Source organism: Leptodactylus fuscus, chromosome 1, assembly GCF_031893055.1.
Source record: "Leptodactylus fuscus isolate aLepFus1 chromosome 1, aLepFus1.hap2, whole genome shotgun sequence".
Taxonomy (NCBI): Eukaryota; Metazoa; Chordata; class Amphibia; order Anura; family Leptodactylidae; genus Leptodactylus; species Leptodactylus fuscus.
In genome coordinates, this window is record NC_134265.1 from 316,299,543 (window position 1) to 316,324,770 (window position 25,228).

The 25,228-nt window shown below is 41.7% G+C and overlaps 1 protein-coding gene across 1 annotated transcript in view; it reads left to right on the forward strand.

Annotated features, from left to right (window-relative positions):
- LOC142184896 (cytosolic beta-glucosidase-like) overlaps positions 1-24,998 on the forward strand; it is a 55,178-nt gene extending 30,180 nt beyond the window's left edge. Inside the window, exons 3-6 of the mRNA XM_075260041.1 lie at positions 1,712-1,939; positions 4,715-5,517; positions 8,534-8,657; positions 22,898-24,998. Of these exons, the coding sequence (XP_075116142.1) occupies positions 1,712-1,939; positions 4,715-5,517; positions 8,534-8,657; positions 22,898-23,097 (1,355 nt within the window). The 3' untranslated portion in view covers positions 23,098-24,998. The remainder of the gene's footprint in view (positions 1-1,711; positions 1,940-4,714; positions 5,518-8,533; positions 8,658-22,897) is intronic.
- Positions 24,999-25,228: the final 230 nt, after the last annotated feature.

Consider the following 25,228-nt stretch of genomic DNA (forward strand, 5'->3'; position numbering starts at 1 on the left):
TTTTACTGTCCTCAACATGGTGCCATCTATACTTGGTCTCTTCTGGATCAGGAGTGGATATAGCTAAAGTATAACTTGTGTGGGGAAGGTAACTCGGTAGTAGCAATGGTGTGGACCCAACCAGTCAGAGACAGGGATACAAAACTGTAGCAAAACAGGTTTATTTAGAAAAAAAATCCAGCAAAATAAATAAACCTTATGTCAAGTACAAAATGAGCAAAATAAAATACAACCTTAACTTCAGTCAAAAGGATTGAAACTAAACCCTGCTCGTCTGAGCACTAACTAAACAATAGAGTATTAACTGTACATGTGGCTTACTATCAGCCACACAAATTAACAAAAAGAGCACAAGACAGTGTCACCAGACTCACAGTGTCAGGACAGACCCAGATACCTCCTCTCGCTCCCAGGACCTGCCCTGAAGTGCAGGCTCTGCAGCATTTTATGGCCCAGTAATGAGCTCAGGACCAGCAACTGGGACAGAAGCCTATTCAAGACCCGCCCTGGACCACACATAGGTCAGAAACCTGGGGTAGATATAGTGGGAATCTGGCACTCTGCCTGTCACCTTCTCACACTTACCATAGTGTAGACAGAGCAATGGAGGAAGGTTTCTGTTATAGCAAGTGCATGGAGCAACAGCAGAACAGTAGAGATGTATTATTACTTAACTATGACCAGTATATGCAGTTTTAGTATGATTGTGGTCCTTGACAAAACCACAACCATTAAGTAAAATCTGTGTACAGCTAAGGTCCCAAGTAGCGAGCTGTAGCCAAAAAACTCTGCGGAAAGACCGCAGTGGAAATGCATTGGAGCGTTCCTGTAAGTATAATTGACATGAAATCGCATCATTTCCGCTTTGGATATTTTTCTGCAATGTGTGGATTGAATTAGCCAGAATCCCAACCACTTTACAGGTACTGTAACACACAGTGTTTTCTTGTTCACAACACCAGTGTAAATGAAGGTGATGGTGACTGTAAATGGCAGGATACATAATAGGCACCATAACACCACATTTCCTTCAGATAGAGACAGGGGCTTGAAGTAACGATGACATCAGTGTCCGGATATTGGACAAGGAAACTGGGAGCTGTTTGTGAATGTTGTTGGATAAAACTATTCTGTCTACCCGACAAAGTGGTCAAGTCTGGGCCGAGGCATGTGCAGCAGTAAACCGTGTCTCACCAAAAGGTACACTACCCAAAAGTAGCCTTAGAGTCTTTTTATGGGACAGCGAGAGATGCTCAGTGACTTGTGCAGAAGTCACTGTGCGTGGAAGAGGAAAAAGTGAGTTTGGACTATCACCTACTATCAATGGTAGACATTTGTTATCTATATATAGTTGTTACCCTTCTTTGTAATCCGTCTGTGACAATAATATGAACATAGAGACCTAGAATTGAAAAAAGATAAAAACAATCAAGCAAAGTAAAAGAAAATAAACACATATAACAAAGAAATCTATTTCTAATGTTAGATTCCTTTTCATGTAAAATGTCAAATTGCCAGCGCCTACCTACACAGAGGCCATACATTGGAGAGTAACCTTATATTAGCTCGGCAGTCTTTCAATTTCCATTAACCATGTTTGCTAAAGTGTAAGGCTATCTGCCATGGAATGTGTCTTGCAGTAATGTCCATTGTGTATTTATAGTCTGCACAAAGACCTATAATAAAGCACTGCCTGTTTGCCTTTCGCCAGGAGGATGGGATGCAGATGGGAAAGGCCTGAATATCTGGGATACGTTCACTCATCAGGGAGGAGATCGAGTTTTTAAGAACCAGACTGGAGATGTAGCTTGTGGCAGCTACACACTGTGGGAAGAAGATTTGAAATGCATCAAACAGCTTGGATTGACTCATTACCGCTTCTCTCTTTCCTGGTCACGTCTGTTACCTGATGGGACGACAGGTTTTATCAACCAGAAAGGTAATTGTTTCTTACGGATACAAGGTTGAAGCTTTAATCAAGGTTATTGCTATTGTCTGGCATAATTAATTCTGGGTGTTCACCGGCATCAATCTATGTATGGCTACACGCGCAAGATCAAGGCAACGCTCTATGGTATATTTCCTGTCTATTACTAACATGTCCTAATTAGGATTATATGTCATATATCGACTTGGCGGAGCCAACTACATTGTTTATTCAATGACAGCTACACCTCAACGTAAGGATATATAGATTTATAAAGCAGGGACCGCTATACATTGGCGTAGAAGTAACAAAATATTAAAAAGGTATATTACAGCACAGCGAATAATAGTAATAATAATAGAAATTAAATAAAAATACTTAAACCCCAAAATAATAAAAAATCATAATGCCCAAGAGGTGCAGAAGATCACACTCCGCAGCAAAGCACACATACTTGGAAAAATATTTATAGAGGACCTGTCACCACGTAGAAAATCTGAAGTAACGTACATTATTGGATTCTCGCTGTTGCCCTAATCATTTTGGTGTTTTTCTTTTTAAAATCCATCCATCCATTCAAAAGATACGGCCCCTGAAAGATCATATGTGAATTAGCCCTGATTCTCCAAGTGGGCGGGAACCTCTCATAGAAAAACATAACGTTACCGCCCACTTGGAGAATCAGAGTTAGCTCACATGTAACCTTTCAGGGGCCGTATCTTTTGAATGGATGGACCGATTTTAAAAAGCTAAACATCAAACTGATCAGGGGAACAGCGAGAATCAAATGATGTGTTTTGATTCAGATTTTCTACTTGGGTACAGGTCCTATTTAAAGGGAGCTTGTCAGGTCCAAAATGCCTCCCAAACCAATAATAGTGTTGTGTACTGGAGAAGAATAGTACATTGTAGTCAGGGGTGGGGCCTGACTTGCCAAATTTACCTACAGAGGGCTGGAAATGCTTTCGCTCTCATCTAGAACAGCAGATGTCCTTGTAGCGCTGAACGATATATTTATTATCTGCTTGTGTCTGTAGACAAATTTCCCAAATCAGGCCCCACCCCCAGTGCACTTACCAGGTGACTTGCATAGCATTAAAAAGATGATTATCTTTATCGGTTTGTGGTCATAAAAGTATGTTTTTGCTCCTATTAAAGTCCCCTACACAGCTCTATTATTGTTTTGGGAGGAATTTTAGACCTGACAGACCATATTTAAGGCCCTATATCCTTGCATGGGACACAGCAAAATGTTACTAGCAAAATGCTGGCTTATTCCTATAATGATGATAATAATAATAATAATAATAATAATAATAATAATAAAAAAGATAATCTATATATTCGTTATTTCATCACTAACTTACCTGAACCTATGACTGGATTTGGGAAAAGTACCACTGCTGAAGGGAATAGTAAGGGATTGTAAAGTTTTGCCATAGGCTTTTTTTGTTCTATAGAACTGAGTAATGTGAAGACCATTTATTGCTCTTTATCTAGCTGCAGTAAGGAGATATCAGTATATACAGGTCACCACTGCAGCCAGTGTCCGGCCTCATGTATTGTTGAGGCCAGTGGTTGTCTATAGTAGTGAGGTGTATATACAGCAGCTCCACACGGCAGCCATCTGAACAGATCCAGACACTGAGGACCAGAGGGCAGTTCTGGAAACGTCAGTAGAAAGGATCAAGCATAGTTTTCTTTTATGATTGTTATCTATCATCTACTCTTTAATCTTTATAGCAGACTGGAGATCTTGAGAAGACATGGTACTCATGACAAAACCCCTTTGCGCTGCATATACTGTATACAGTAACAATTCCATACATATAATACTTCATTGTTATTATAGAGACCCCTCTCCCTGAACATTACATATGTTTGTTTTACTACTTAAACCATGAGCACTAATATAGAGTGACTTCCCACTATTCCAGCTTCCAACCAGGCTTCAGTCCAAAGATTTGGAAACATGTCTACGTGGTTTCAACGTAATTTTACCATAAGAGCATTAGTGCTGACTAGGTGCTAGGGATAGGGTCTATGGAAAATGGTAATTTTCTTATTCATCTTTCACAATAAAATTACAAGGGTTTTCTAGTCTTAAAAGGACTTTTTATGCTGATGAACTATTAACAGTTCAAGTAATAGGATCGATGCTGCAGCCCCTTCTCTATAGTGGTAGTTCTGGGAAATTGCAGTTCTGGTCCTATTACTTAAATAGGAACTGTCTGCATGTGATCCTTGTCCATTTCTCTAGTTTCCAGCACCTGGAGGGTCCAGATCACCTGTTCTATGTGGGGTCCTTGTTTCAGACCCCCACAGATCACATACTGATGATCAACTGGATCACATACTGATGTCTTGAGTTCGGTTCATCGGTATGAATAATCCATTTGAAGTTGGAAAATCCTTTTTTTTTTACTCTATGATCTCAGTGACAATGGTCGACCCCCAACATGGCCAAACCCTCTAATAAGAAGAGAGTGGAGGTATTAAAAATGCTAGCAAGAACATTTGCGGACTACCGACTATTCAACACAACTTTTAATAAACATTTATTTTGGTTAATCAACTAAAGATGTATATGGATGACCCTTTATGGATAACCCCATAATATGCCATACTGAAAAATAATATAGTACTGATACAATGCAGCCAGTTTGACAATAGAAGAACAACCTTATTTGGTAAATTGCTTTTTTTTTATGCAACCAAAAATATAATTTCCTAAAATGTACAATGTAGTTATTATGTCATAGTAACATATTGCTGTCATTACGTTAGGGGTCGACTATTACAACAAGTTGATCAACAATCTTCTTGCGATGAATGTGACGCCACTGGTGACGCTCTATCACTTTGACATGCCTCAAGCCTTGGAGGACCAAGGTGGATGGAAATCGGAGAAGACAGCAGAAGTCTTTGAACAGTATGCCAAATTTTGCTACGCTACCTTCGGTGACAGAGTTAAACTGTGGATTACCATTAATGAGCCATATATCGTTGCCAAGCTTGGCCATGAGACAGGCCTATTTGCCCCAGGGATAAAGGAACCAGGCATTGGTCCCTATCGTGCCGCTCACAACATGATAAAAGCCCATGCCAAAGCATGGCATGCGTATAACACCTTGTTCAAAAAAAAGCAAAAAGGTCATGTCTCTATTGCTCTGGATTCTGATTGGGCAGTGCCATTGGATCCTAAGTCTATGGATGATAAAGAAGCATGTGACAGATATTTACAGTTTCGCCTCCATTGGTTTGCAAATCCAATTTTCATCGATGGGGATTATCCTGCCGTGATGAAATCAGAGATTTCTAGAAAGAGTAAGGAAGAAGGCTTGGTGACATCGAGGCTCCCAGAATTCACAGATGAAGAAAAAAGCCTGATAAAAGGCACAGCTGACTTCTTCTGCCTGAACTATTACACCTCCCGAAAAGTCAAACCTCTCAGTATAAAGTCCAGTGGGCCAAGTTTTGACTCCGATATGGGAGCAGAAGGAATAAAGGATCCCGAATGGCCTGAATCTGGAGTGGAATGGCTAGCTGTTGTTCCTTGGGGCTTACGTAGACTTCTGGCTCATATAAAGGTATATGATTTCTTCCAAAGGTAATATTTATAGAGATGAGCGAGTACTATTCGGAATGGCCGTTTTGAATAGCATGCACCCATAGGAATGAATGAAAGCGTCCATTCATTCCTATGGGTGCGTGCTATTCGAAACGGGAGTTTCAAATAGTACTCGCTCATCTCTAGTATATGGAGTCAAAGACACCAAATACATATTGTACTCTGCTAGATAGTGTGACTAAAGCTTCAGATACAAACACTGGGTAATATTATAATCCCATCAATTGTGTTTTCCCATTCTATTTAGAAATAAATACAAATTTGTTCACCTCTATAGAGACCGATAAAGTCCTGATACTATTCTTGGAAAATAAATCTTTTTACAGATTTTAATGACCAAAAACATTAGATAAATGTAGGTGGGACAAGCTGACTGTTTAATGTATATGGGAGTGTCTCGAATCCCCTGAAATCTGCGATCATTGCATCTCAACATGTGCAGTCCTTTTATTTTCAAGAAATATGAGACACTACTGGTAATGCACACAAGGCTCAACTGAGCATGCATGTATATGGGGGAATAGATGTTGGGCAAAGGAGTGTTCTGAGATATGGAATATGATAGCTATAGCCATGTATTCTCTTTATAAAGAATATGAATCTGAAAATACTGATCCAAAAATAAATTGTTCATGGTGGTGGTCTCACTACTATAAGAAGCTGCAGTAGTACACTAAGGAAAGCAGACCTATATCATGTGCTCATCTTGTCAATATATTTTCTATTTTTTATCTGTCTTTCGATCTGAATATATTACTTTATGTGTGAAGTTTTGTGCTCCTCTCCAGAGCGCTGATCTCATCTTTGCTTCTTCGATGCACACAGTGTTTCCTGCTTGAACTGGTCTACATATCAGCGTCAACCTATTAGAGTCTCAATCCCACTTGCATTGTGAGTTTGTCTATTCATACAGGATATACTGCATCAGAGGAGCCCAGTGCTCCAGAGGAGAGCACCTAACTTGTCATTAAAGGGATTCTACCATTAAACTACCTTTTTTTTCTAATGAACACGTCGGAATAGCCTTAAGAAAGGCTATTCGTCTCCTACCTTTAGAAGTGGTCTCCGCTGCGTCGTTCCGTAGAAATACCAGTTTTAACCGGTATGCAAATGAGCTCTCCGCAGCAATGAGGGCGGGCCTCAGCGCTGAAACACCGATGAGCGCATCCCCATTGCTGCCCAGAGCTCTTTCCTGCGCTGCCTCCTTCTTCTGCAGCAACTCCGCCTCTTCTGGCTTCTCTTGCTCTTGTAGTTCTATACAGGAACATAGAGAGGCCACCCCAAAATGGCCGCCGGCCGGCTCCTGTATTGAACTGCAAGAGCGGCTACCCAAAAATGGCCGGCAGCCATTTTGGGGTGGCCTCTCTATGCTCCTGTATAGAACTACAAGAGCAAGAGAAGCCAGAAGAGGCGGAGTTGCTGCAGAAGAAGAAGGCGGTGCAGGAAAGAGCTCTCGGGCAGCAATGGGGATGCGCTCATCGGCCTTTCAGTGCTGGGGCCCGCCCTCATTGCTGCGGAGAGCTCATTTGCATACCGGTTAAAACCGGTATTTCTACGGAACGGCGCGGCGGAGACCACGTCTAAAGGTAGGAGACGAATAGCCTTTCTTAAGGCTATTCCAACGTGGTAATTAGGAAAAAAAGTAGTTTAATGGTAGAATCCCTTTAAAGCTCCATAACATGTCATTCCATAACATCACACTACCCACAAACTCATTATCAAATGGAAAAGACAAATAAAATGTACTGGAGTGCTTCTTTATGATTACATTACTATTGGACGATCCCACCAATTTTGCCGGGATTAGCATACAATATAATATTTATGGTGATATACAGAATCTCCCCAATGCCAGGTTTGAGGGCAAACAAAAATTGGACTGTTGAATTTCAACATGACCTTCTTTTCCTAAGAAAAGCTTACTCCACTCTCCCAATTTGGAAAACATGCCAAACCGAGCGTGCGTGTGTAGGATTGATTCTGGATAAATCACTATCTATCGGTCAAGTGTTCTGCGCATGTTGTAAACTTGTAGCATTTAGGGAGGCCTTGAATTTATTGTACATTTCATTATAAGAATACACACTCAATGGAGAATGTAAATATGATGGTCCTTAAGAAAAAACTGATTTTCCATCTTCTAATTACTACTATGTCCTGCATCTTGGGCAGATAAGATGAAGCCGTACACACAATGGCAGAATAATTATAAAATATTGAATGCAAGTTGTGAGTCCATCTACTATGACTTCTAGCAGATAAGGACTGCACTTCAGAATTGTTAATACCGCTCTTCTATGTATGGCTTCTAATGATCCAGACTCCATTGTAAGAAGATTGGTACTCCTAATGTATAAACGCTATTTCTAGAGGATGTTATAGAAATAAAAAGTGCACTGTCTAAAATGTAGACCCAGGGATGTCCAGAAAATTACCGGTTTATAAGCTGAACATCGATAGCAGAGGCTATTTGAGGCTCTATTAAGGCGTAATATTCAGCATTGCCTCTTGTAAGATCACATATATTACTAATAATTGTCATGGTTTCATGATTCATTCCTAAAAATGAGCTGTTCTAATTGGCAAGCATGGCAGCTAAAAGACATCTATCGATCTAACCTGATATACTAGCGTTTTATACACTGAATGTAGTCAAGATGGACATCTTATGTAAGAAATTGTTTTAATAGGTTACAGTCGATGAAAAAATACTAACCTACTCAGAAATATTATAAAATATATATACCGTGTATATATATATATATATATATATATATATATATATATATATATATATATATATTATTTATACATTTTAGATTACAGTGTTGTTCTTTTATACCCCTGGGGCATTCACCATGAGTCCCATACAAAGACCATTGATGCCTCAGGGTGCATAATGTTCAGTTGTGATACTCCCCATAGTATTTATGACACAGGACTGCCAATTCAAGGTTGTCATATTTTCTTCCTAGGACACATTTGGAGACCCAGACATCTACATCACCGAGAATGGATTCGCTCAAAGTGAACCTCCAGTCCTCCAGGACAAACACAGATGGGGATATTTTCAAGAAACTTTGTCAGAAGTCTTGAAAGGTAAGCTATAATGAAATATAGTGTAGTGTTATGGATAAGGAGGAGAACATACCGGTATATCGAGGAACAGTATTATAAGTGCTGTGCCCAAAAACTACTGCCATGAACTGTTTCTGTCATCATCAAAACATATGAAATGGAGTGGTAGGACTTAAACATTCTTCATTTAAACTCCAGTTTTCTGCCATCATGGGAGTCAACCAGTGATGAATCATTAATTCTTAATAAAGATTGTACAGCTCAGTGATTAACACATGTGGCGCTTCTAGATTTAGTTAAAATGTCTCCAACACGTGGGCATGGCCTAGATGAACGGAGACATAGCTAAAAAAGGTTTTTCCTAGTTCAGGGTTTCATCTGCTCTCCTGTCTCCTCTCCTCTCCACTTTCTGGTTTCAGTGACAAATTGCAGCTTTAGGGCTAGTTCACATTGGAATTCCTCGTGTGCATATTCCGTCGCGGCTGTTGCAGTGCACGGCATCACGTTGCGGCTTTCCCCTCTGGATTAGGCTGAAATGAATGGGCGTAGTCTGGAGGGTGCTGTCATGAGGCGGACGACGTGGCTGAATCAGCCGTGGAATCCGCCTGAAGAAATTGCAGTTCGCTTCCTTTTTCCGCTAGCGGGAACAAACATCTAGCGGAAGAAAGAATACTAGCGGTCTGCATAGACCTCTATTGTGAGGGGGCGGATTTTGAGGAGGATTCCACAACAAAATCTGCCCCTTCTTGCCCCGTGTGAACTAGCCTTTAGTCTGTTGTACTATTGAGGCCTAGCCCTTATCACTTTAGGAGGGACAGAGGGCTCCATTAGCTATTAATCACAGTGAAGAGCAAAGAGTAGAATTATCCGTGAACGAGGATGGATCGCCGGCCCGACCACTGCAGCTACATAGCAGATGAGGTCTGAAACCTAGGTAACAACCTGTAAGCACTGAGACGACATATTCAGTTATATCTGACAAAGAGAAATAGACAGATAAAGCAATGTATTGTGTGACATACTGTAGCCTAAGCTATGAATTTAAATATGATCCTCCATCCTTTAGGATATATCAATATCACCTCCAATTGCACTAAAATTGTCGCGTAAAATTCTTAGTAAGCCAACGTATAAGTGGTATAAAGATGCCCCAGATTTATTATATAGAAAACAATAGAAACCAAAGATTTTTACTAAAAAAATGTGATAGAAAGTTCCCTTAAGCGGTCCAGTAGTAAATAGCAAAAAGCGGATGGACAAACATAAAACACAGATAAACTCTACTGGTTATGCTAGGTTCACACCTGCGTTCGGCACTCCGTTCTGTGGTTTCCGTCTTCTGCATGCAAGAAAGCTGTCCGGCCATGCTCTCTGCCGCAAAACCGTTTTTTTCTAAAATCCGGACACAGAGTACTGCATGTCCGACTCTGTGTCCGGATTTTAAAAAAACGGTTTCGAGGCAGAGAGCATAAAACGCTCACTGTCGCTCACGGCCGGACAGCTTTCTTACCCATTCAAATGAATGGGTGAGAAAGAGTCCTGCAGGTTTCCGTCTCCTGCCTCTGTGTTGTGCAGGAAACGAAAACCTGCAGAATGGACACCGGGCGCAGATGTGAACGAGCGCTTAGGCAAGAAAAGCTTGTCACCAGTCTGGATTTGTCCCAGAACCTGATATCCAGCACGCCAAGGCGAATTGTAGAAGTCTTGAACAATAAGGGTCAACTCTGGAAATGTTGAATCTTTACATAAACGTGATGCATTTGTCAATAAAGACTTTCTTATACTACAGAAATATCTGATTAAGTCTGGGGCCCCTCGGAAACGCTGCAGAAAAAAACGCGGCGTTTTACAGTCTAGGAAATCCCATTCACACATTGCAGAAAAATATGCGCTGAGATTTCCAAAATCGTTGCATTTTTGGAAATCGCAGCATGTGAATTATACCTACCGAAATGCTGGCAGTTTCCTAATAGGTTTAACTGAAGCTGAAAGTCCTCAGAGGAAAACTGTGCCGCCTTTCTGTGAAAAGTGCTGCAGTATAAAACAAAATATTTGCAACACTCCCTATTGGAAACACAAGGACACTGAACCAACCCAAGTGTACACGAGCATAGGCAGGAAGAAATATTTATTGGTAGAACAGACATTTGGCCACCAGCTTCTTAGGTTCATGATCACTCTAAGACAAAGGGTCCTGCACCGTATATCTGGTATATTCTACATCATACCAATGACCTGAGTTCAGTTGAACTGTGGGTGGTCTCGGTAAAATCCAGACATAATCCAGCCAGGTAAAGCTGCTTATATAGTTTTTGCCTTATACATAAAAACATTTTTTGTTAATCCCTAAACACAGCATCATCTACTTTATATTGTAACAAGCCATTACACCGTAATATTCCTATACAGCACAGCTAGCACTTACAGCTATTATCCTTTGTCATAATGACTGACATAAAAATATAAAAATTGGCCTTATGACTAAGAAATGTTTAAATGCCTCGCTAAAGCTGAATAGATCCGGGGAAAGGAATGGTTGTGTGTGAATTGCGTCCTGTCACCATTTCTTGGATTTTCAAATTGTTCAAATGACTTATAATCAAAATTATTCAAAAGTTATAATTAAAAATTATAGAAAACTGACACACAGAAGAAAGGCTGAAATGTTAACACAAGATCTACTACCCTGAAGGTAAAGCCACGTACATGGAACCAGTATAATAGCTTACAAAAATCTATATTATGGACCCATGGGCTCCTCCTGTGCCTCCATATGGTGCCTCAGTAACCAGTATACTCCCTGGAAAGCAATAATTCCATAATGTGATACAATAGATGTGATAAAATATGCTGCAATCCGTGTGTATAAAATAGAGAGAAACCATATAGTAATCAATTGCATTATCAAAAACTCACCCAAAAAGACCTGAAAAAAAATAAGTGCCGCAGTGACACCCCCGTGGACCTTTTTAACTGTAACTGCCCATGGAAGATGGATGCTTAAAAGTGTACTGTTACCATGAATACAAGCAATGGTCGCACATCGGCTTGCAGGACGTATCGTGTACCCCTGGAACGCATTATTAGTAATACAAGGGAGGTTCTGAGAAAGACAAATGAAGGACAGACAAAAGAGGAATAGTGGCGGGTCCACAATATATCAGATACATGTAACATGAAACATCAGAATAAGGCAGTTCTCTCTGAAACACTTTTCCACTTTCCAAAAATCTTCCCCCGGGGAAAGGTTGCACCACTTTAACGCCCTGGAACTTCAAACTTTGAGGCCTGCTTGTATGGTGTTCCCATATGTGTCAAGCAACAGGAGTGTCTACTTTTCATCTGATATAGTTCGTGGTGTTGTCATGTACTCTCCTGCGGCAGTCCATGATGATTTTATCCTCATATTGGATCCCACAGGAGCAAGTGATTAAAGGGACCACACCGCTTGTTTTAGAGGATGCACTGTCCTGTCCGATGAGCTTGTAAATGGCTTGCTGACCCAGATGAGATCTGCAAGTGCCATATATAGAAACCCCATACAGATGCCCCCGTGAGGGCGTCACTGTGGCACAATGTCTGATAGGCAGCATTTGTGCCTTGTTGTGACCCAGGGGCTGAGGTAGATGTTACAAATAGCCGCCATCTCAGTTCCCTGGCACGATCATTCCACTAGAAGCCTGAATTTATTGGAGGTTTTTGGGGCTGGCTGTTTTAAAGGGATTCTATCATTAAAATCACATTTTTTCTCCCTAACACGTAAGAATAGCCTTAAGAAAGGCTATTCTTCTCCTACCTTTAGATGGCTTTTCCACGCGACCGTTCAGTAGAAATCCATATTTTCTTCGGTATGCAAATGAGTTCTGTCGCAGCACTGGAGGCGTCCAGAGACCTGTCATAAGGCTGCCGAAACTCTATCTTAGTCAGGCTTATTTTTTGTGGGACCAGCTGTAGTTCATATTGGGAGGCATTTTTAAGCACTGCCACTTTTTTGGCATAGTTTTTTTAGTAGAAGTAATATGTAATGCTTGCTAAAAGCATGTGTATATGTGTGCCATATTCTGAGACCATTTTTAGACCTCCCATCTGCCATAAAAGCCCACTCGGCACCTTGTCTTGTGATCATACCCATTCCTTAGTCAGAACCACAGGGAGAGTTAGGCTACTTATGTATTTAGTTCACATGATACGGATGATATTGTAGAGCAGATTTGGTGCAGGGCCTTTTCTTGCGCCACATGTGCACCACAACCTCCAATCCGCCTGTCATATTGTGTGAATGTGGGTGGGGCTGGATCGACATACTCATTATAATTCCTAACCTGATGTAGATTTCCATCCTGGCGCTGGGACACGCAGGTGATATATGAAGAGATCGGAGCCTGTACCAGGAAAGGCCTTTATATTAAGACTCGGGTACAATACGCCAGTCTAAATAAATTTTCCACATGGGCATTCTCCTAGCCTATTGCTGACATCTGATAAAATCAGTCATTGCCACTACTGAAGTCTATCTGTAGCCTCAGGGCTTTGGCAGTCACATGTAGTAGCCAAAGTAATATCCTGTGCTCCATTGTCCAGTCTGGTCAACCTTCCCTCCCATTCTAAAACTTGCAAATCCAAGATGCTCTTATAGCTGCTGAGACCAATCCGTGGACTGAGTGGTTGCTGGTAAGGAACTGGAGACGTATGTGAGTGGCGTCATCGATACCTGTCCAGAGACCACTAAGACCACCGATTGGTCTTAGTGGTTATTTGAGCCTCTCAGCTTCATGTGTGGTGACTCCCAAAGGAGACCAGAACTGGAGAATGGTGCACAGGGGATAGGTGACTATATCTTACACCCACCCCTACTGCTCCAAATCCTAAATGACCCCTTTAAACTTTCTCTACATAATCAATCCCCTGAATGGGTGAGGGTTTCCAATGCTTTGTTGTTTAGTTATGAAACTACATATCCCAGCATACCCTGTCAGACACTTAGGAACAGACGCTGACTCCTTTTTTTTTGGATTGTAATGTATCCCCATCCTGCCTCTGGAGTTGCCTGATCACAGACTGGAGAGGGCAGTGTGCTTCCACGTCTCTAATACTGTGTCTAAATCATTAAATCCAGCGTCTTTGAGATTCCTACAGAATTCTCCCAACTTCTAGATGCGAAGCATGTACACCTGTTCAAAAGTTGTTCTAGGAAACGGAGATTAAGTCGATATGAAAAATGTCTTCACTTAAATAAAAAGCTTTTTCCAGAACTTTCCATTCATTAACATAGGCAATGTATATAAATGACGGTAATAAATGCGGGAAGGGAACTACTCTGCATGCAACAAGGACAGCTTTGTTCTGAACCCAAATACATCTCTCATACAATCCTCTTAAATACAGGAGATGCATGGAGCGTACGGCACCAGCCCCTGCCACAATCAGACACAAACACACATTTGCTACTTTCTGCGGATGGGAATAGAACATGTGGTTGGCATCAGAAAAAGAGACATTTGAAGCTGTGGAAATGTGCTGAGTCACGAGAAGCTCCGCCGCTCGCTGCCGCCGAGCTACAGTGTAATAAGTTCAGAATTTGGGGAATTTGAGTTACTGCCAAGAATGATTTAGGTAATGTGCTGGAGAAGCCAGGACTAGGGTACTTCAGCTCAAGGATCCCAAAAACTTCCTCGTAACACCAAAGTATTTACAAAGTCACCACTCGCAGTGCAGGAACGTAATTTGAATGTAGAAATGTCCGATCCTATTCGCAAATCTCCATGTACTTTTATAGATGACCCAGATCTCATCCCATACAGTAGTGGTGGCCATAGGTCTCTCCCATAAAAGTGAATCGGGTCTGCTCCAGACCCATAGCCCTTCTATAGGAAACAAGAGGTCACAGAATGTTTTAGCTTTAGTGGCAAAAGTTGGAATTGGAAGATTTAAAAAAAAAAAAAAATTAAATGAAGATATTAATTTGAAAAATAATGGAAAAAATATTCACCAAAAATTCTAAACGCATATGTTTAACATAAAAAAAAATGATTTAAACAATAGGTAAGAACCCATAGTGTAGCAACCACCAGGGATAACTTTACTGCAGAAATGGCAGAGGTAGAGGAGTGACAAAAGTTTTTTGGTTCATTTTCTGGTGAAGCCATCAGGTCACCACTGGTTGAGAACAGTGACATCCAAGAGATAGCCCATAATTCTATCTGATGCTATTTTATAGGCCCCATGGGATGTCCCATAGTAAAAGGGGCGGGTTCACATCTGTGGCTGGGTCTCCGTTTTGCAGGTTTCCGTTTCCTGCCTGACACTGGGCAGGAGACGGAAACCTGCAGTCATTTTTCAAACCCTTTCATTTGAATGGGTTTGGAAAGTGTCCAGCCGTGAGCGCCTGTGAGCGAAACTGTTTTCTTTTAACCAAACACAAAGTCGGACATGCAATACTCTGTGTCCGGTTAAAAAAAAACAAAAAACGGTTTTGCTACAGAGAGCACAAAACGCTCACGGGCGGACACTGTCTGCCAGGTTTCTGTCTTCTGTCGGCAGAAGACGGAAACCTGAAAACGGAGATCGGGCGTTGGTGTGAACCCGCCGTTAGACAGAAAGTTTGAAGAGGTTTCCTTTGCGGACTTTCTGGTACAATTATACCTATGGGGAAACAACCTACGTTTCCATAGATATAATTGACTTGCTGCGTTTTCCAAAACCGCGCTGGTTTGGAACTTGCGGTGTGTCCGCACTGCGGTTTTTACTGCAAAGTGGGCATGGGATTGGCTAGAATCTCGTCCACTTTGCCCTGACTGTAAAACGCCACAATTTTTCCCTTGGCGTCTCCGCCGCAGGCAAATCTCAGCATTTACATCCTGTGGGGCCCTAGCCTCAGGGGTATGTTTCACCACAACCCAGAATATCAACCCCAGCAGATAAAAAGGTTTAGGGTCGGCCGGCTTCAGTTTTTGTGTTGAAAAAGTGCGCCTCGGCTTATACTAGCGTCAATACGGTAGTTGAAAATGTCACATGCCTGATCCGCAGTGAAAGACATCTGTGGGAGGCCTCTGGAGCAGCGCTGCTGCCGATAGGTGGTCGGTGAGGCAGCGCTGCCTCCAGGACCGCCCCGAGATGTTTCCAGAGCATCTTCTCTGCCTTGGAAACATCTTAAGGCGGCCCTGGAGACAGCGCTGCCTCACCGACCACCTATTGGCAGCAGCGCTGTTCCAGCGGCCTCCCACAGATGTCTTTTACTGCGGACCAGTTAAATTACCACTCGAGTCAATACGGTAATTGACTCGGCTGCAGCAGGCCTCCGCTCCAGTCCCGGCCCCCTCCCCCGGCTACATCACACGCTGGGTGACGTGGCCACGTTAGCTCAGGCCCGCACCCGGCGTGTGTCATCACGCCCCCTACGCTGAGACGCAGGAGCAGCCGCTGGAGAAGACAAGCAGCTGTGGGAGAAGATGAGCAGTGGCGGGAGCAGCTGCGCGAGGTCGGTAAGTATGAGAACTTAATGTTTGTTTCTTTTATAATAGGCCGCTACCTGCTGAAGTATTCCCAGCAGGTATCGGCCTATTTACCAACCTCCCCGATCCTGCTCACTGCCGACCCCCGCATCACCTTATACTATAAGCCGCGGAGGCCGGCAGTGAGTAGGCCCCAGCCCCAGTCTTTTCAGCCCCCCGAGTATAATAATCAGAGCCCCAGGGGAGGTGAGAGATGAGTTTTGGATTTATTTTAAAGGGTTAAAAGGTACATCATACAGAATATTAAATGGTACCATTACAAAGTACAATTTGTCCTACAAACATTAAACCATCATATGGGTTTGGAACATGGGAGTCATAAACAAAAATTATTAATTTAATGCCGGCGATGGGCATGGGTTAAAGAGTGTCTTTCAGCAGGAAAAGTGGTATCTGTAATGACCATACCTTGTTGGGTGACCTTTGCACTTTTCAAAGATGTCTTTGTTATTCTGCATTGCAGCTCCATTTTCATGAAAATCAGTGATTTATTCTTATGCAAATTATGTGACTGCCCCAGAGACACTTTCTGATAATCCGGTGATGTTCGATTTCACCGCTTCCGCAGAGGTACCTCACCATTCCCCCCCCCCCCCCCCCGCCGCCCCCCTACATCCCTATCCATACTTATCAGCCTTGCTGTGCGTGGGAATAGATCCTCCCCTCTTCCTCTCTGCTAGTAGTATGGGCAGAATAGCTTAGCTATGGGGACAGGGGAGGAGCTAGTAGTGTGTGGGATAGCTTAGCTTGGGAGACAGGGGTGGAGCTAGTAGTGGGCGGGATAGCTTAGCTAGGGGGACAGGGGAGGAGCTAGTAGTGTGTGGGATAGCTTAGCTTGGGAGACAGGGGTGGAGCTAGTAGTGGGCGGGATAGCTTAGCTAGGGGGACAGGGGAGGAGCTAGTAGTGTGTGGGATAGCTTAGCTTGGGAGACAGGGGTGGAGCTAGTAGTGGGCGGGATAGCTTAGCTAGGGGGACAGGGGAGGAGCTAGTAGTGTGTGGGATAGCTTAGCTTGGGAGACAGGGGTGGAGCTAGTAGTGGGCTGGATAGCTTAGCTAGGTGGACAGGGGAGGGTGGAAGGGGATAGTAATGGTCAGGATAGCTTAGCTAATGAGATGGGGAGGGGCTAGTAGTGGGCGGGATAGCTTAGCTAGGGAAACACGGAGGGGGGCTGTAATGGAGGGAAAGTGGAGGGGAGCTGAGTCAGAGGGAACTAGTGTGGAAGGTACACAGAAATGTAAACAAATGCAGAGGATGCCATTAGATATATGGGTGTACTTATTAACCCATTACTAGCACTACCAGACCTTTCTTTAAAAAAAAATAAAAAAAATTTCTGCCTGGAAAACCCCTTTAAATAACTGCCCCTAACTGAAGGCAAAGTGAGAGATGTGATTCAAGCAATAGGGAGTGTTGTTGGGCAGCAGTTAGGGGCAGTTACCTAGAGCAGAGATGGGGGGACCCTAAAATACTTCTCAGCCTCTTTGTATAAGAATAAAAATCTTATTTTCATGAAAATGGAGCTACTGTGCAGATTACGAAAGCTATCTAGACCTAAGGACTGATTCACATGAATCCTCCACAATAGCATGCCATCATAGACACTCTGTGTTCTGCCATATTGTGCTTCTGTATGGCATCATATTATAAAGGTTTCGCCCCAGATGGTGAATCCACCCGGTAAATTTTTCTCGGTCAGGTTCCATATAAATCCTGCGTTAAAAAAACCCCTCCATATGGAATACAATTACATACACAAATACCCTATGGTTTTAGAGACTTCTAAAGTAGTTGTAATATGGCCATGTGCTGTTATTGTAGCAATATTGTGTGACCGCACTTAGTGTCAGCCATTCCAGTGACCACAGGGGTTGTCACCAAGTTGGCCTGGTATAATTACATATAGTCACTATGCTGCCAGGAGTTGTACTTATTCTGTATCTCTAGCATTAGAATTACACGAAGCTCAGGAAGAATTATAGGAATGTTTAAGGGAACGTCTGAAATTGTGCAGCAGATGATGGTGATTACTATCAGTAAGAAGCTATACATGCTGCCTAGAACAGGAATTAAAGTGGGAACATCATTTATGGAAGACATTTACTTACTGCATTGTTACCCTAATGCTATTTTATATAGACATGCTATTATCTATGCATACATATATACTAGGACTGGGCCATTATGACCTAAATCAGAAATACAATAAACATTTTACCTCCATTAGGTCACTAACTTCTCATTTAATACAGCATGTGATTCTGGACCAAATTGTAATGAGCTTTAATTAAACAATGTTGTTTTCTACCTGAAAATCCTTTCTAAAGTTCCTTCCACTAGGTGTCTCCCTTCAAGCTGATTTACAGTTCAGTTCTTGTTACTAAAAAAGTCCCATCCGTAAAAGCAAGTTGGTGTTACAGTGAGTGGGGGAAGACTGGTGTCTCTTCACACAGTGAAGGGGAGGGGCTGATTCTCCTCACGGCCCCACACATTTCCAAACTGCTTTCTCTGTGCACTGGATTGAACATTCGGCACAGCTCACTGCAAAAGAAAAGTATCTCCTTCTGGCTGCTTGTGTGATTACACGTGGGATATTATTTACACACAGAAAACAGCTTTCCAGGCTAAGCTCATAGAATGTTCTTTTACTGTGACAGGAAACTTATTACCTGCATCACATCTACATACATTTGCAGCCCAGTGTCCCTGGTTCTCCTAAGTCCATAATGGCAGACCTACGGCACGCAGAGCCCTCTCTGTTGGCACGCACGCCATTGTCCTGATCGCTTACTAACAGAGAATCTGGTATCTATCCCCACGCAGATGTGAACCAAACCTAAGATTGAAGTCTGATCTGCATTAAATTCTGAACGCTGATATAGTGATTGACGGAGATGGAACCTCTCTTTTTGCAACTCTTCCCATTCACACGAACATGAAACTTTCTTCCATCACGTTTATTTGCTTTTCTAACAGAAGAGAAAGTCATACCTATAGAACATTTTCTTCCGAAAAAAGTAAAAAAAAAAAGATGGAAGAAAGCTTCCTTCATGTTTTCTTGTTTTACATTAGAGTGAATAGGAGTGTATGCAGACAATAGGAACGATATTTGCATCAGCATTTAAGTCTATTGCTCTGATCCTATGATGATGAGAGCAATGTACATCATTAACGGTAATATAAACCAAGCCTTGTGCCTCCTGGAAAAGTATAAATATATTGAGATTATTAACAGACATGAGACATTGACAAGAGAAATAGTAATAGCCTTTTATTGATTGATTTTCCAGGTGGAACAACAGAGGTGCGGAACAAATGTAGAATTCTAAGAAAAGAATTCTTATTTTATATTACACGAAATTATTTGATAAAACTGACTTGCGTTTAATTTCGGACAATGCATCCTGGCATTGGAGACAATTCACGGTCATTTTGGTTAAGCCCTCTGGTTGCAGGTTAACTGCGCTGTCACAGCCATCACGGTTTTTTTTATTGAATGTGATCTTGAGCACCTCCAGAGCAGCAATCCCGAAGTCCTCTAAATCACACCGTAATTATAGCTGGGGGTCTTGTAAGACTTTCAGATGGTTTAAGTAATGTGTAGCTAGTGAGACGCCTTAAGAATAGCGCGATACATCTCGCCTGTTTGCTCCTGCTCTTTTCTTCTTAATATAGTCTTCAGGTACGAGTGAATGTTCTTGAAACTTAAGAAGAGCGGCGCTTATCGCATTTGTTCCAGTTTCCTTGGATCCACAGTCATTCCATTCTGTCTGTTATCTTAAAATTCCACTCAGTTTTAAGGAGAAGTTGAGCACACAAAGGTTGCTTTTTACTTTACTTTCACTGCTTCAGTGCTTCATAAATCATATTGGCATATCACGCTATTACATTTCTTTGCCTTTTTTCTTGGTTTCTTTGGATGGATTATAAAAGTTCTACTTGGATGTGTTTTTTCTTCTGTATTTGGAAATGTGGAGTTTTTTGTACTTTTATTTGTCGGATAAACATTTTTCTCGACAAGAATTCACAAAAAGTTACAGTCGCTACAAATACCGTATCTTTTATGTTATTCTGCCTCGACACCATTTTACATCTAGAATTCATTTACATAGAAAGTTGCAACTTTGTAAATACATTGTATGGCTTATCTTATTCTTATAGTACTATTGGCCATACATCTTCATTTTGCTGGCGGCTGAACACTTGTTCGAAACTCGAGGGCTATTCCTCCTTACCCCCCATACATATGCATGTTTGGGTCGGAAAGGAAATACGTTGAACAAACAATCAGGCGTGTTTAACTTGCCCTGCCACAACCATTTGCAGTTTTTTTGTTGTTTTATTTTACAAAAGCCAAGACTTTTTTATTTTTCCATTCACAGAGCCATATGGCGGCTTCTTTTAGCACACTGCCAAAGCACATGGTTGTGTACATGTATCCTAACGCCGCACTCTTTCGACCAAGTTTCACAGGTGAAACTTGGTCCATGTGTGGAGAGGACCTGGGAAGTCACAGGTGACGTATGATAGTGACGTCCCGGGTCCTTTCCTTAGGCTGCTGAGGTCTCTGATTGTCCTCAGTGGTCATATGTGGTGGGGAATTTCACCGGAACAAGCCCCAGGGCGTCACACAAGATCAGGTAGATACTTGGGAAACTGGAGAATTGGGGACAGATAAGTATGCCATTGTATTTTTTACCTTCTTCGACCTCCAGAGAAAAAAGAGTTTTTAACCTTAACAACCTGTTCAACAGTGAATGTAAAGTAGCCTCTCAAATGACCATAGTGGCATCTAACCATGGCATTTGAGGAGTTAAATGTTTAGAGATATCTGACTACACATTGTGAGACTGTAAGGAACCTCCCTCCAGCTGTAACCTCCAGTTGTCAATTTATTCATACATTTCTAAGAGGAATAAATACCGTATATACTCGAGTATAAGCCGACATTTTCAGCACAGTTTTTATGCTGTAAAAGCCTCCCTCGGCTTATACTCGAGTCAGCCCGGGCGGCGGCAGCACCCTGCTCCTGAGCTCAAAGTGAAAGTAAAATACACAGGTAAATGCTAGAGTTACAATTCCTATTAATGTCAGGCATTTGGGGTTATTAATTTAGTTTCAGTAACTCCATGTGCCTCACATTAATAGCAGTTAACCCCATCATGTCCCTCATATTAACCCCTGTGTGCCCCATATAAGGGTTACTAATATGTGAGACACGTGGAGGTAATAATAAAGTGCCTTGATAATGTTTAATGTAATAATTATTACCTCCATGTCTCTCATATATCAGTAACCCTTATGTGAGGCACACAGGGGGTTAATGTGATGGACATGATGGGGTTAACTGCTATTAATCTGAGGCACATGGAGTTACTAAGCTGTAATACACATGACCAGACTTTTTATCTGCAATGGTGGTTAAAATTATGGACTATTACATTTCAAAGGGCCTGTACACATAGATGGCGTCGCTTTTGCGGCCGTGTCTGGGCCAAATTGAAGAGCTGTAACATATGGAGCAGGCCCTATATGTGTCCTATACCTGTCCTATATGTGTCTGCATTTGCAGCCCTATAAAATAATTTTTAATGTGAAGATCAATGAACATTTAATGTAATTTTATTGGTATCTATTTTAATTTTTGAAATTTTCCAGTAGCTTATACTCGGCTTATACTTGAGTCAATACGTTTTCTCAGTTTTATGTGGTAAAATTAGGGGCCTCGGCTTATATTCGGGTCGGCTTATACTCGAGTATATACGGTATATATACCGCTGATGTCAGAGAACATGAAAGGTCTTCTTTAAGGTACATTACCTGAGCAGATAAGAAAAGGAATTTGAGGAAGGGTGACAGGTTATTTAACCACTTAAAGGGAGTCTGTCAGCAGGAAATGACTATTCCCGCTGCCTTCCATTGCTTAAAATTTCAGTAATAGGCAATGTAAGGCAGTGACGGTGGTCAGTTTCTGCATCACACAGGAATACATTGTTAGCCAGCTGAAAGTGCAGTCCAAATCTTCCAGGTGTAGGTGAGGTGAGGCACGTATGTGCAGTAAAGCGCTCTGAGACTCAGGGAAGGAGGGGGAAAATTCCTCTGATTTACATCAAATAGAAACATAGTATCGCACCATGTTCGGTGCTCTGAGCACTATAAGGTATTGTGGCTGATTTCATCACAGTTGTCCTGCTGACAGACTCCCTTTAAGCTTAAAGGGATTCTATCATTAGAATTCCCTTTTGAGGTAATACTACGTCGGAACAGCCTTAGGAGAGGCTATTCGTCCCCTACCTTTATAATTCTGCGCTGCTGTTCTGTTGATATTCCAGTTTGTTCTAGTATGCAAATGAGTCTACAGACAGCACAAGGGGCGTTCCCCCTGTACTCAAACAGCAAAGGGGACATCTCCTGTGCTGCCTAAAGACTTTCCAGCGACACTTCAATCTGCTTCAGCCGTGTCCTCAACGCCGAGCCGAGCCTGCGTTCGGGATGGAGCAGCAATACACACCTAAAGAAAACAAAAGGAATTAATAAGCCTGTTCATTGAATAGTAAATGTATGTAAAGCAGTGATATATATGTTATTATACTATACCAGAGGCAGGATACATACTCCATAGCTTTATATTACCCACTCCCTGCTATATACTGCTTTAATCCTTGATTTTACAACTGGGAACAAATGTACTGATGTCTATAATAATAACATAATTGTTCATTATAACACATTGCATCTGTTTTCTTGGCAGCTATCAAACAAGATGGGGTGAAGCTTAAAGGTTATTTTGCTTGGTCCCTACTTGACAACTTTGAGTGGAATTCTGGCTACAGCGTTCGCTTTGGATTGTTCCATGTGGATTTTAACCAGCCGAATCTTCCAAGAACGCCGTACTTTTCAGCTATTGAGTATGCCAAAGTAGTAAAAGGAAACGAGTTGATTTACAATTAGAAATCGCGCCAACTTCCTCTTACTGTGATGTTTTTGTCTTTTTTGGGGGGATATTGCACAACGCACCAGTACATTTGTGTCATGTGCTTTATACAGATGATACAATGTAACAGTATTTTGTTAGAAATACATTCCTAATTAAAAAAATAATTAAGCGAATATCATTTCTTTAATAGGGACTGCCATATAATACAGAGCGGCTAGAAACGGCCAAATGTGTATTTCATCTTACTAAATCTGGTTGATGTGTTGTCTAGAAACCCGTCCAGCTGGAAATCTGTGACCATGATGGAACACCTTACCTTACCGTGACTAGAGTTGTCTCTCAGAGTTAGGGGACATCCATACAACCCTCATTACAGCCCAGGATCAGAGCAACAATCTGAAAAAGCAGCGTAATGACTGATGCAGGCAGATCTGTGTTTGTCCGCATTCACTGTAATGTAAAAAAACAAGATGGACGCTTGCATCTGGCATGTTTATAGTGGAAGATAACGTCATACCTGCAGGACTTCTATCTGAAAACGAAAGACACAAGATGGAAGCGAGCATCCTACTTGTTACATTACAGTGAGTGGGAATGGACACAGGCGGAGGGTGCTCTTTCTGCATCAGTGTTTCAGTCCGTTGCTCTAATCCTATACTTTAATGATGGCCATGTGAACTTAGCCTTATTGGATAGTCCAGATTTGTTACAAATTGCCTGGACCACCTTCTAAAAGCATTTTTAAAGCAGAATGAGGAATGGATTCCCTAAAAGGAGACCGGTTGTAGGTGTGAAGCCATCCTTAGTGCCAATGTTTCTATGTAATAGTTATAGTAAATAAAGAGGTTATATCACAAAGATAAGCCTTGTCCATACACTCTATTCGAGGACAGTGATATAATAGAAAAAGGTCACTCAATCGGGGACCCCCTCTATAAGCCAGAGCAGGGAGTCGCTAAGTTATAGTAGCCCCGCTTCTGTTCTTTCCATACTCTACATGGGTGTCCATTCATGTGAATGGCGGTATGTAATACTCCCTTTTCCCGGCAGCATGTCATGCAGGTGAATTGTATGAGGGAACATACATGGGCGATTACAGTTCATCACTGGAGTCAGGCCATAGCTTTCAGTGTACGAGCTGTCTTCATAAGACTGCCTGTTTGTACATAGATGAGTTCTAGGAGGTTAGCATTTTGTGAACTACGGTAGCTTTTCTTTGCTATAGACAAAGTAACCCAGCAAGACATTATTTAGACGAGATTTTCACAGAAGTACATTTAGAGAGAACACAGTGGTAGAAGCCACTTTAAAATTCATAGATCTCGGTGCCTGCATATGGTACAGCTGAGAAATCTGCAGGTCATAGCGAAACACTAGAAATTCATGATCTCAGTTCTTTTGGTTTATTACAGTGCGTTCTGTGCAAACATAGCATAAGGAGATGTGATTACCCAGGAAAAGTCACGGTGCCGAGGCCCGATTCATTCCGTGTTTACCACTGGTGGAAAGATACAGTCTCCAACAGGAAGGTGAGGAAATTGTCCAAAAGAACAATAGCAGATTGGCATATTTGTATTCTGCTTAAAACAGGATGGAGATGGTTGGTTCATTCCATCTGAATAATGGTCTTCATAAGGCTAGCTCATTAATATGAAAAAAGGATAGACAACCCCTTTAAGACCCAATAACAAGAAGGGAAATACAAAAAAAAAAGAATGTTTCTCCGGCTGTGGTATTGGCAATTACTATGTAACTATGTTTGTGTCACCCCATGTTCTCTCATACATCTGTGTAATTTCATATCTTTACCAGTCTTCAATAAAACATTTGTGATTGTAAAATTGAAACGATTATGTTGGTGTCATAGGCTTCAATGCTGGTTATATGAATGAATAAACATAACTGAGGACCGTTATGTGTGTTTGGATCATTTTTCCCATTCCTATATTTTCAGCTTTGTATTTCCTGGTTGTCGGTGCTTTTCCAGACAGACTTTCCCAGCTTCCACTCGCTGCACCTCCGATCTGTTGTTCATTCAAACCCAATATATTTACTCATATACTTGTTATTATGTATTTGTATGTATTATCATACAAACACACACACACACACATATATATATATATATATATATATATATATATA